General features: G+C 36.3%; 1 protein-coding gene across 1 annotated transcript in view; it reads right to left on the bottom strand.

Moving 5' to 3' along the window:
• Positions 1 to 13108, bottom strand: part of THSD7A (thrombospondin type 1 domain containing 7A) — a 267635-nt gene that overhangs the window by 25844 nt on the left and 228683 nt on the right. Inside the window, exons 17-18 of the mRNA XM_088053378.1 lie at positions 4462 to 4640; positions 197 to 330 (exon numbers count right to left, since the gene is read on the bottom strand). Of these exons, the coding sequence (XP_087909504.1) occupies positions 197 to 330; positions 4462 to 4640 (313 nt within the window). The remainder of the gene's footprint in view (positions 1 to 196; positions 331 to 4461; positions 4641 to 13108) is intronic.

Here is a 13108-nt window from a genome sequence, read left to right as displayed (position 1 = left end):
TCTATATCCATAACAAGTGCACTCACTGAATCAATTCAGATTTTTATCAGCCAGGGTCCAGGTCTGGACTCAACACTAGGCATTACATACACATTAAGTATATACACCATAAATAAATTTGGCATACACCAAATTAAATACAGCCAAAACTGAAAGTGAAGGTTCTTTAAAGTGAAGGAAGAGCAATATTTTTTACCTGACTTTCCTTGTTTGAACACCTTCTCCACAATTCTCTTTTAAGTCCACATTGGTCACCTTGCAAACACTCCAGGGCTCAGTAACCCATATGTACTGGCTGCAGTCACTGTGGCAGGGGACTACCTCATACACCTGGAATTCACATTCAGCATCAGTTTTGGTGCACACAGGTAAGATAAACATGCAAAAGTGAACATACAGAAAAAGCATTAATGCTCTTTTTGGGAAGAATAAAAAATATGAACTTGATGATTTTAGACACTATAGCAATAATGCAGATTAAAAGCTTGCTAAAAAACTACTGAAATAACAAAAAGACAGAAGCTGTTGAAGGATGGATTCTCTGTTTTTCTCTGTCCTAAGCCCATGCTGTGCCATTTCCAGCAAAAACATCAACACAACTAACATAAAGTCTGTAACTAGGCTAACTAATGAGTACAACTTTTTAAGAAATGCTGTTAAAACTCTGCTAGCATTCTAGCTCTATCCTTCACATCTCTTCTCCATGATTCCATCCCACTATAATTATATCATTATCCCAGTTATTAGCTGGCCTCTTATATAGCAATTTTTAGTGTTCCATATACTGACTCAAACATACATTACAAAACAAAGGGACAGACAGCACATGTTGAACAAGAAGTACATGCTGAACTTAAATCTCTATTTTATAAACACTTACCTGTGCCTGAAGAAAGTATTTTCATGAACCCAAAAGAAGGAAAAAAAAAAAGCAGAGAGATAAAGTTAGAATTATTAGAGTGAAGCATAGATATTTAAATGGCATAAATTTAGATTTTATTATAGACAATATTCCTTTATTTCTGCAAAGCAAAAGGCATTATTTTTTTCTGTTGGATCTCCTTTGCTGTTATAAGGTAATTTGCAAAATGTTTGCCCTTGGAAGTAAATAAATTTTATAAATCACAACTGGTGGGAAGAAACTGTATATTACCTAGTTTCTTTCTTGGTTAGATAGTTGAACTGTTTCTCCTTTTTTCCTATAATGAGCATCAAACCTTTACACAGTAGGGAATCCAGTCTCTCTTAGATATGAGAAAATCCTCGGTGTTTTTGGAGGACACTGGACTTCTCTATGATCTGAAATTCTTCTGACAGCATTAAGTTCAATAGATTCAAAGAAATAAATGGAACTGTAAATTCTCATCCTTCCAAAGTTCCTAAATCCTTCATGGAATATCTTAATTATGCATAAATTACTTAAAGCCCATTGCCTTGAAATTATACCAGCTAATTTGACATATAATTCTAGGTATCAAGTCAGCACAACTAAAACTGCTGGACAGCCTAAGACTTGTCTTAAACAAGCTCTTGATTTCTTCTCAGCAACCCTTTTTGGGTAGAAAAAGAGGGCTAATGGTTTGAGAGTTAGACTGCAACAAAATACCACAGAAAATAAAATACCTTGAACACTAAATGTGTAGAGTCTGATATCATATCACTGTGCAGCTGGTCAGCCCATGCACAAGACCACCAGCATAGTCAGCATGCTTGGGCCTTCTCTGAACTACATAAATAATAAAAGCCATCAAAGTGTGTAGTGAAAATGCATGTTAAGGAAAGTACTAAACTCCATTGAAAACTTGTTCTTTAGAATTCTTCTCCAGAATTTCCAAAATGAGAATAGGAAAGCCTTAATTCAGGGAAATGTCTGACCGTGGTTAGCATAAGAAGAAATACATCAACCCCACACACTCAACAGCTTTTGCAGTAACATAAAATTTGGCTGTCTTGACAGAAAGCCAGAGGAGGACTTTATATTGCATTGCACACGAATGGTGCTCTCCTGACCTTACTGGCATTTCTGTAGCTATGACTGCAGGCCACAGCAGTTGTTGGTACAAGAATTGCATACCTATCCTGCTCCTGATAAGGGGGAAAATAAAGCTTATAATCAGTGAAAATATGGATGTCCTTAATTTCTCTAACAGTCTTAGATTAGTTCCTTCATTTGAAATCATCTGATGGCTACTGACATCATTTTATATCAAACCTGACTCTGTTCCTACTGCAATTATGATGTCTTTTAGCCTACTGAAGTGAGTACTGAGCAAGTTTTATTCATCTGGAATGCAGTTTGGGAGCCACCCTGGCATGCACAACCCAGGAGAGACACTGAGTGAAACATCTGACTTTCACAGTGCTCAGTCCTTCCTCAAATCACAGGCAAACATGTCAGCCCTGAGAGACACTGAATGACTTCTTAACAAGGTCTTAAGCATTTTATTTCAGTGCTTCCCTAGCCTTACTATTAGAAAGTTTTCCCAAGGCTTAGCTCAAATCTTCTTGCAGCAGTGTAAGCCCACTGCTTTTTATCCTATCCATGATGGCCATGGAAAATGGATTATTTCCTCCTTCTTTGCAACAGCTCTTTATGTACTAGCAGACTGCCAGCATTCTCCCTTCCATCTCCCATTCCCTGGGCTAGACAACATGTTGTCCTCTTAACCCAGGTTCATAATTCCTAGATGGCATCTTACAGCATAGTTTTTCTGTAAATCATAGTGCACATACTTGTGGGTACCAAAGATCCAGTCTTATAACTATGAGTCATATGCATGCAAATAAACATGTTACATATATAAGTAATAAATATGTAACTAAAACACATTATATTGAATGATGACTCTGAAAAGTCATCTCTTTTCCAGGTGAAGTTTAAATTTAAATTTAGTTTAAATAACTAATTCAAAACTGGAATATCTGTGTCTTTCTCTGCATGTTTCTGAATTGAAATGGAATGTATTTTAAAATGAAAAATACAGCCTCTATATTCTTCAACATCCTTGTTGAATAATATTATCCATGGAACGTCCTTCTCATGAAAGTACTATATTTAAATTTCTTTTTACAATAATTATATTTTGAATCAACTATTATTTGTCAAACACCATGTAACCGCAAATCAAATGAGCCAAAGGACCGGCAGAGGGCAATAGTGTTGCACAAAAGTGGTGAACAGACCTCCAGCAAAATCACCTTTGATGCAGAAAAATACAAGCCTATTATGTACTACATGAATATTAAAGAAGGAAAAAGACTTTTGTATAGACTATAATTTCCTCCTATTGAAGCATGTTCCTCCTAATTTAAAGCATGTTTACATGCTGACCCAAATCCAGCAACCCTCATTCTAGTTAGTATTTTGTTAAAGTAGATCACAAACTTAGTTTATTAGCTGCGGTTTAACACTTATGATTTTCTAAATTAGAGCTAATTACATCCCCTAAAGTAGAAAATTAGATCAACAAGCCATTTCATTTTGTTCTAGCAAAATGTCAATAGGATAATATTAAGTACACGCATTTTTACTCAAACATAAATCAAGAGCACTTTTTTTTTTTTTAAATCTTTGAATATTTACAGAAAAGACCATGTGGTTGTTTAATATGCCTCTGCAGACTAAATTAAATTCAACAGTAATATGAATATAAATGAACTTTGAAGAGCATAAGTTAATTTACAAGGAATGTTTTTCCTTTCTATAACTCTCCAAGGAAAGAAACTTCAGGGGTTTAACTTGTGCTAGCACTAAACTTGGTCCCAAAGACTAAATGCTTATTAGTCATCCAAGCATTCCAGCACTCCCAGGGTGCTATTGGATCACATTTTATGGTTTCACTTGAAGAGGATCCAAACTGTATGGTAGACTGTTCCATACTGCAATACCAAGTGCAGTTTCTGGGAGACTTCAGAAGTGCATTTGTGACTGGAACTGCACTGCCAGGGCAAGCAAACCCAAGAAGGTCAAGCTCCAGCTTGAGAAGAACCCACTGAGGGACAGAGGGATGATACTGTGTGACTGAGAGCTTTGTTTTCTGACCTAAGGTGGTCCCTCTGAGTGAAGAATTTCTTCCTAATATATAATATAAAGCTACTCTCTGTTTGAAGCCATTCCCCCTTGTCCTGTCACTACACATCTCTGTACAAAGTTTCTCTCCATCTTTCTTGGAGAATCCCTTCAGTTAAGAGATCTTTGGAAACACAGTCTTCAAAATATGCATGTAAGCATGTTTTATTGTCTCCAATCTGCAGTTCACAAAATATGAAAAATTCTTGCAGATGAGGAAGTAACTAAGACAGATCCTTTACTGCCTTAGGAACTCTAAACCAACACATACTCCTTCTACCTCCATCTGCTCCTTATGTTATACCATTTTTCTACAGCAAAAAGTACAGATAAAAGGGTTATATAAGGTATGGAAAAAGCTACATCAATAATGTAAATATAAACCAAATTACCTGATTGATGTGATCTAGCTTTGGACAGGGCCTTCCACCATTGTAGGGTTTTTCACGAAGCCATTTAGACCGTACCTTTACCCCACTCCCACAGGATTTACTACAGCGAGACCAGTTGGACCACTCACTGAGCTTGCAGTCTGAGGGACATGGAATAATACAGGCTTCCTCAATATACCCTGTATGAATGGAAAAGAAAGTGAAATCTCTTCAGCATGTCAGTTTGCGACTTCTCCCTGAAGCCCTCGTCTGCTTCATTTAGATTCTCCAAGTTTGACTTGACAGGACTGTGTGAATAGAGAGATTTCTTCATCATTAGGGATAAATTAAATTCTGCAGAAAACTGACACATATAGCTGGAGACTGTGTTAGAGTAGCAGCTGAGCATCCTCACTGCTCATCATCCCATCTGATTAGGATTCACACTCTCCAGATTTCAGCATTCAAACTTTCTGACAGCTACAGTGTAATTGACACTAACCATCTCTTGGCGGCACCATTCTTACTCTGTATAAATGATACATAATTTTTTTATGGAAAAAAGGTTTAATTAAAGGATACACTACAACTGTATCAAGTAATTCAATTGCAGTTATACATCAAAAATCCAACTGAGAAGAAATGCAACTCGCCAGCCTGGAGCAAGGGAACTTAACACCTTGTGACCTTTCTAAGGCTAGAAAGAGAGAGTAGCCTGCCACATTAATGATCTGCCGATTAACAACCATCTGCCCCCAGTAGCACACTGAATAATTGCGCTGAATGGAAAAGCAGATGTTTGTTTTGGATAAGTCATTGGTCCAGAGAGGTTGGAAGGGGGTATGACATGGTCTGCAGGGAGTAACATGAGCCCTCAATTCAGTGAATAAGTGGAAATGTCTTTCTTTCAAAAGCAACATATGCCATAGCTCTACAATATGTGTAATTTATTCCAATATTTAAGGGAGAAGCTATAATACATCAAATAAAAAGCTGGCCTTTACTGCATGTTTACTACAACTACATTCTGAACTCTCTTCTCCCCCTTCCTGTGTCAGATCTGCAAAGTATTTACCATTAGCAAATGTTCACTTTGCAGATTAAAAACCTTGGTAAATTTAAACTTGTATTAAAATAGTTCATTAAAATATTTAATGAAAACAGTTACAAAATTGGCACATACTTGGCTAAGATAATCCTCAAAAGATTGTCATGGTTTGCTAAGCTTCAAATGTTTCAATTGTTTGTCAGTGTCCTGTTTTAGGGAAATATTTAGAATACAGAATATATAGATTTTTTTTAATTCAAAAAGGATCAGTCTTTTCATCAGAGCTGAATTGTTTTTAACCTATGCTTCTAAGTAAAGTTGTTCTGTCTCTTCTAAAAGCAAAAATAACAACTAATCTCAAGGTTTTTAAAGAATCGAAACACTTAGATTTCACTTCTATATACCTATTTCTAGTTAATTACTTGTCTTAGATATAGTTAATTTTAGATATAAAGAAAATATGTTTTTTTAAAAAACATACAGTAGCTTTTAGAGTATTTTGTGGTCAAATTCAGGTGATGATATTATTTTGTATGCCTTTACTTTGTTTAGAAGTGTTAAATATTTAAATAAATATACAGAGCATGTCCTGGACATGAGCACTGCAAAACTACTGCTCACCAAATGTATCTTCCTTAAAATGACTAGAATATTATTGAATTAGAAGCATGTTTGTTGAGCATCTGTTGCTATTTGAGTGACCAGTTCAGTGAAAGTATATGAAAGGGACGCTGTGTTGGAGAAAATACATTTTTGGAGATCATATAGGGGTGATGCATGTCAGAGGTGCTGACACAGATTGCTCTGCAGTAGTAGATGCAAAATTGATTACATTTCACCTTACCTGACATCTCTGAGTCCTAGAAATCTGATGCACTCTATCTCAGAGCTCCATCCTATACTGAAGTTTGATTGTATAAAAGCCAAAGTCTGTACCTTTACCAGAAATGAGCTTTCAACAAGTCCTCTCAGGTGCTATAAAAAACCATGTACTCACACAATCAGGAAGCTACTGAATGAAAATGGAAAAAAATCCAAAACAAATTAAAAGAAACAATTCCCTCCAAACAGTAAATGCTTACTGATATTTATTATCTGATAGAACTAAGTGAAGGTATCATTGCTCTATGAAATTTCTTGTGATTCTGAAATGCTGCTTTTACTTTCAACGTAACTTCTAAACACTGTTCTTCTGGAGAAGCCTTTCTACTACAAAACAGTTATGCCATTTACCATTTAATAAATTTGTATCTCTGGTAATTAAGGTCTGAGAAACCAAAATTCAAGTTGTTTTAAACATATTGTGCATCCTTAAGTAGGTAACTAGAATTAGTACAGGCTGCTTCAGGAAGACTTCATTTTAAGGACTTCCATAGAACTCTGAGCTTAATAACTCGTAATAGCTCTGTCTTAACAACTCTCAAAGGGATCTTCCCAGTCCTTGCCAAGATCTTCTCCAGGATACCATGGTATTTTGGGATTTCAATAACACTTCACAGGCTACCACAAGGAGCCTGTGTGGAACACACTAAACTAAAGTAACTGGCAAATTAGAAATTATTTTGTTTCATTTCCCTTCAATTCATCCAAACCAGGGCAAACAGTTTAACAACATATTTAGAATCTTGCAGACAGAAGTTGTACCAAATGCATTATACTGTATGCAATTTCCAGGTAACATTTTAATTACCCTGAGCTATATTCCAAGTGATCCCATAAATTATCAAATTAAACTATATCACTAGAGCAACCTTTATGCTATCCATTAAATATCTACATTGAAGTCAGCCACTAGAACTGCCTTACCATTGAATGCAAAAAAAGCATCCTGTTACAGATACAGCCTTAGCAAGAGTTACAGCATGGAAAACTGCAGACTGATGATATGTTAATGCATTTTGTAGAGGATGCAGTGGTCCAGATGACACTACCCACACACTCTATAATGAAAAAATACTGAACTGCAATCTTATAGTGAGTCCTTAATCCTGCAAGCTTCATGGAATATCTTCTGTTCACCATACAGCTCTTTCCCGTGCCATTGCCATGATATCCAGCCTATGATGCTCTCCTCTCCCTCTTTCCTATTTTCTCAGAAAAGCATCAAGGCTCAAACCAAACTCCACATATAAAAGTTAGACAAGAAGAATGGAAAAGACATGTTAGGAAGAGAACAAGAATGGAGTCAATCAATGAAAGCACCAAAAAGGAGCTCTAACAAGGTAGGATGGCTTGGAGATTCTGGAAGTGCGGAGCATTTTTGGAGAGCAGGGAGAAAAACACTTATTCTTTTGTAAGATTCAAGATATACCATTAAAAACTGGTATACAAAGAACATTGTTAAGAGTCTCCACAAAGGAATTTTGCAGCTTCTCCAAACAGATGGAAAAGAAAATAAGTAAGTGAAGAACACAAAGAATAGATTATATATTATAAAAATGTTCCTCACCCAAAGGGTAGTTGGGCACTGGAATAGGCTCCCCAGGAAAGTGGTCACAGCACAGAGCCTGACAGAGTTCAAGAAATGTTTGGACAATGCTCTCAGGCACAGGGTGTGACTCTTGGGGTGTCCTGTGCAGGGCCAGCAGTTGGACTCTGTGATCCTTGTGGGTCCCTTTCGACTCAGGATAGTCTATAATTCTATCAAGTTACTTTTCATGGCAGAGTCAATTCAAAACAACAGAGGAAATGCAAAACAAAAGGACTAAGGAGGAATAGAGGAAAGAGTAAGAAAAGACAGTGAGAGGGAAGAGGAAATAAATGGCTCAGAACATAAAGTCAAGAGAATTGTAAGGAGGCACTGCATGGGGATAGAAATCAAAGAAAGAGAAGAAATAGACATCCTGCCAAAAGTAATACCTTGGTGAAGCACAAACAGAGCAAAAATACTCTGATGAGCTTACACTGGTATCCTCTGGCCAGAGAGTGAAACGTAACAAAGAATGTTCTCACAAATCAAAAAGAGGACAAAGGGAAGAAATACAAACACTGGGCTCTCTGATTTGCATTCCATATGTAATTAGTATGCAGGATGAAAATGACCTTGTTATATCTGACATCAAAAAGGTTTTGGCATACCCAACCCTTGGCATGTATTTCCTCTCATGGGCCTCAGTATTTTGCTCAACACACTATTTAACATTTAGCTATGCTACTGGACTCCCTTAGAACTGAGGCAGAAGCACACTTCAAATTGCTTACAGATAGCACTTCAGTCAAGAAAGAAGAGCGAATTAAAAAAATAAATTACTTGTTGCAAATTACTTGTTCCACTCCACTGACTACCTATCAAATGGCACTTTTGAGGAACAGCTTCTCTGGACTTGTCATCACCTCAGATGCCTTTCTTCATGTACAAAGTCAGCATATATTTTAAGGTGACTAAGGATGATCTCTATAAGTTCATAGCAATCCTCCCTCAAATCCAAGAAAGCAGATGTTCAGGAACTTTGAAAAGCTTCCAGTTGGTTGTTGTTTTTTTTTACATTTCAGATGTTTGTACTTTTTAAACTTTGTTCAAGCTGTAAAAATTTTAGCAAGTGAGAAGACAGAATGTTATTATATAGAAAAATATTGAAATGTAGAAACAAGAAATACTACATGCAAATGAGACTGGTGATGCAGATACATAGTTTCTGACATGAAAAGGATGTGAAGGAGCCATTTTTAAATTTTCAGTATTGTTTTCAGTTTGATCAAATCACCCTGAAAAGGTGCTGCTTGTGTTAGACAAACCTTGTGTGTGTTAGTACAGAACCTTATTACAGAAACAAGCCTCTGGTGTGTGGGTAAGCATCTCAGTGGTGGAATATCACCCAATTATATCACACATCAGGTTAATATAATTGCACCAAAAGTCATACCAGAGCTTTGAGGTTCAAAGAACAAGCAAGAAATTACTAAGGTAAAGTACAATAGATGCAGAGAGAAGGAAAGAATGAGAGCAGTGAAATGTCAATGAGGAAGAGCTGAGAAGGTGAGCGAGGGACAGTGAAATACAAAACCAATACTTTAAGAGCTGAAGTTATGCTCTCTGGACATGATCAGTTCACTTTTTGCCTGCTGTTTCTCATCCTGACTGAAGTGTTTCACTGCATGCTTCCTGCATCACTTCCTTCTTATATCATCTGAGGGATGCTGGGGAGATGTGGTGTACTGTGGTACAGGGTACAGACCTGTGTGGTCCAGAGAAGTGTTGGGAAAAGCTGCCTATACCTAAGGGCCTGTGTCTATTCCCAGGGCAGTACTTTCTCAATTATTTCAGCTCCTATAAGGCTGTGAAATGGGCAGTTGTCTGTTATGAGTGAGAACATGGCTATTCTATCATTAAAGATTACTGAACCACAATTTAACAAATGGCTTTGAACCACTAGGAGTATGAACTGAGCTCATTAGTAAAAGGGAAAAGTTTACTGTCCCATAGCTAATTGGCTATAAAATCTGGACTCCTAGAGCAAAGTCATTAACAAATGTGATGGATAATTTATAAGGGAGGACTTTAATGGACTTCACGCTTTCTCTAATGACAAAGCAGAATAAGTAGGTGGAGATAAGACTTTTCCCCACAAACTGCATGTGCAATGTGTAGGAACAGGCTGACTACTCCAGTTGAAGGGTGCAAACATAAACATCTCACAAAATGTTTACATGAACTCTTTTGTCCCTAGGACTGACAGAATTATGCTCCTACTTTCATATACTAAATGTCATGCTATGTTTCAAAGGAAAAAAACCTGCAATGTCAAAATGGTTTATGTTGTTCTCATAGATTTTTGTTTTTCCAGGAAATATAAAGTTCATGGATCTCATCTTCCAGAGTAAAGAAATATACAAGTATTTGTATATTTGTATTTGTATTTCATTTTTATTAAAAGATATGTATTTCTAGAGACTATTCATATTTCTGTTGAGCCATGGAAAGATAGATTGAACAACATAAGATTTTTTTCTCTTTTTTCTCTTTTTCTCTTTACCCTTCAGAGCCTCAAAAACTGAGAGCAATTGTTCATGCTTAACTATCATCTGTATCAATAATTCTTTCTCTGGTGAACTAATTACAGCTCTTTGGATTGATGAATGATTGCTTTAAAACTGATGTCCTGTTGACAATGTGGAGGCACCAGAATTCAGAGGCCTAAGGTAGGACTTCTGGTGAGGGCAATAGGTAACATACTGCTAGAGAACACATGACAAATATATATAGATTTTTTAAAATGTGAGAAAATATATGGGCTATAAAACAGTGTCCTAATAACAATGTGAGAACCTAGGCTTACTACCGTACTAGATTAGAATTTCCTGTGGGAAATATATTTACTTTTGAATAAACATTCAATAGGAAGTTTCAATTAAATTTTAACACAGATTTTTTTCTTTTTTTCTGGATAAATTTGCATTGCTTCAGGTTAGACTATTGAGAGTGAAAAAAACCACATTTAAAAATCTTAGTAAAAGTGGATAAAGCAAGCTGTGACAGACATCTTGGACTATATAGACTCTGTTATATATCATACAAGATTTCATTTTATTGCACGTATAAGCAATTAAATACAAAATTCCTCCATTCACATTGATACTCCTAGCAGCTGTTGCAAAAGTATTCACTGATACACAGATATTCCTCTCTAATCCTCCACATAAGCCTTGTAGCCACAGAGGGCTTTGTAGAGTCAGCACAAATCGATGCATCTCATTTAATTAATGCTGAAGGGGGAAATAATCTCACACTAATAAGGCAGCAGACAAACTATCCTGGCTGCTTGACTGTGCCTAAGGTCTTAACAGTAAACGGACATGAATTAAGAAGAGTAATACGACCTATATAAAAATGCTGCATCTGTCTGCCATGCTACTCTGCCTTCAGTAGGCACACACAAACACAACCAGCACCCAGCTTATCTGGGTCATGATTCATAATTGATAAATGATGGAGAAAAACTAAATACTGAAGAGCAAATGGTCTAGTTCATAAGCATGGCAGTGGCTTGCTTTTGATTTTTTTGTCATGAAAATTCCAAGGTACAATTTAAAGGAACAGTGAAGAGAATCTCAATTTTTTTCACAAATGCACAGAAACAGATTGTTGGCAGACACATGTCATTATCCACAGAACTATTGTGCAATGCTCATGACAGGGATAAAGCTATGAAAAACAACCGCAGATTTTCTAATGGAAAAAAAAACTCACACAAGACTAACAAAATAAGTATATATTTTTATATTTCTCCATTAAAATGATCTATATAGTATTGAAAAGCAGGAAGCAGAGAAAGGGCAATTTATGTGTCTTCCACTAAGGGAAAGAGGTAAACAACAGCTCAGTTACCACTTTCAGTTGATGTTACCACATCTGCTGACACCTGGAAGCTCCTGCCCACACTCTGAAGAACTGGAATGGATGAAAAAAACCCAAAAACAGTGGCAGAATATTTCAAATGGCCACTGAACAGCGTAAACTTTCTTGCCAATAAATTTAACTCAAATGTGAAAAAAAGTGTTTTGAAAGCAAAAGCCAAAATGCTTGCCATATATAACACAGATAAAAAATAAAGTAATGAAAAAACAAACCACCTTGTCTCTCTGCAGCTGAAACTTAGGTCTACTTTCAACTGTTTGTTTGGGATTTTTTTTGAAGCACCTGCTAAGCTACAGAAAGCTAAGGACACTCAGCAAAAGGATTTCTGCCCTCTTCCTCCCAGAGTTCTAACCTAGCAGTAACAATAGAGTTATTTAACTGTATTTTGCTTTTTCTTTTCTTTTACAGACACTTCTGTCTTTTTGAGAAATTTGTGTGCATTTGGGACTTCATAACTCCACCCAAAATTCCAAATATTATCACAAAAATCCTCGGATGGTACTACTAATTTAAGGAGGTCCTTGTGTCACATCTGTCCTTTATAAAGTCCTTGGTGTTTGTGAAACAGTCTGTTAGTTAACTCTTCTTAAATCTTTTGAACATAAGATGTGTCAAGCAGGAAAAAAGAGCCCTGAAGTATTTATTCTTCTGCTTCTATTTACCTTTTCTTTTCTGAATAAATCAACTGAATTGTGATGATAAGCAAGCAACATTTTGCAAAACAAACAGCTTATGAATTTTTTGGCACAGCAGAGCAGGTTTGTCTTCTCATTCCTTCCACTCAAAACAACATGACTTGCAACAGTGACCTGTTCATGGCCTTGTAAATTTGCATGGCAATTTTTACACAAAACTTCTGAAAGTCTCACAATTTGAGTTTCTTGTGTCATTTGAATATATCACAAAACACATCTCGAGATGTATTAATAACATCAGTGTGGGTGCAGTCTGTCCCTCTTGTCAGATTTAGAGGTTGTTGTCACAGCTGAAGAAGTTAAATTATGTCCATTTCCAATTTCACGATTTCATAGTATCAGAAGACAAAAAAAGTTCAAGTTGGACACCAGAAAGGAAATATCTTCCCTTAAATGTTGGTCTTGTTTTTTCTCATAGTGCAAGCTAATTTGCCAAATCACATCCTATAAAAACTGCGATTACATATTACTTGGAAAAGAAATAAGAGACCCACAGGAATGAAGAGTAAAACAAATAACATAGCAGAAAAATCTGATGACACTTTGGATCAGTTCTAAAATTAGTGAAAA

Source organism: Pseudopodoces humilis, chromosome 1, assembly GCF_049639895.1.
Source record: "Pseudopodoces humilis isolate 2021_Gansu_Grassland_sample_001 chromosome 1, ASM4963989v1, whole genome shotgun sequence".
Taxonomy (NCBI): Eukaryota; Metazoa; Chordata; class Aves; order Passeriformes; family Paridae; genus Pseudopodoces; species Pseudopodoces humilis.
The sequence above is the reverse complement of the archived record's forward strand: the minus strand, read 5'-3'. Positions and strand labels throughout refer to the sequence as shown.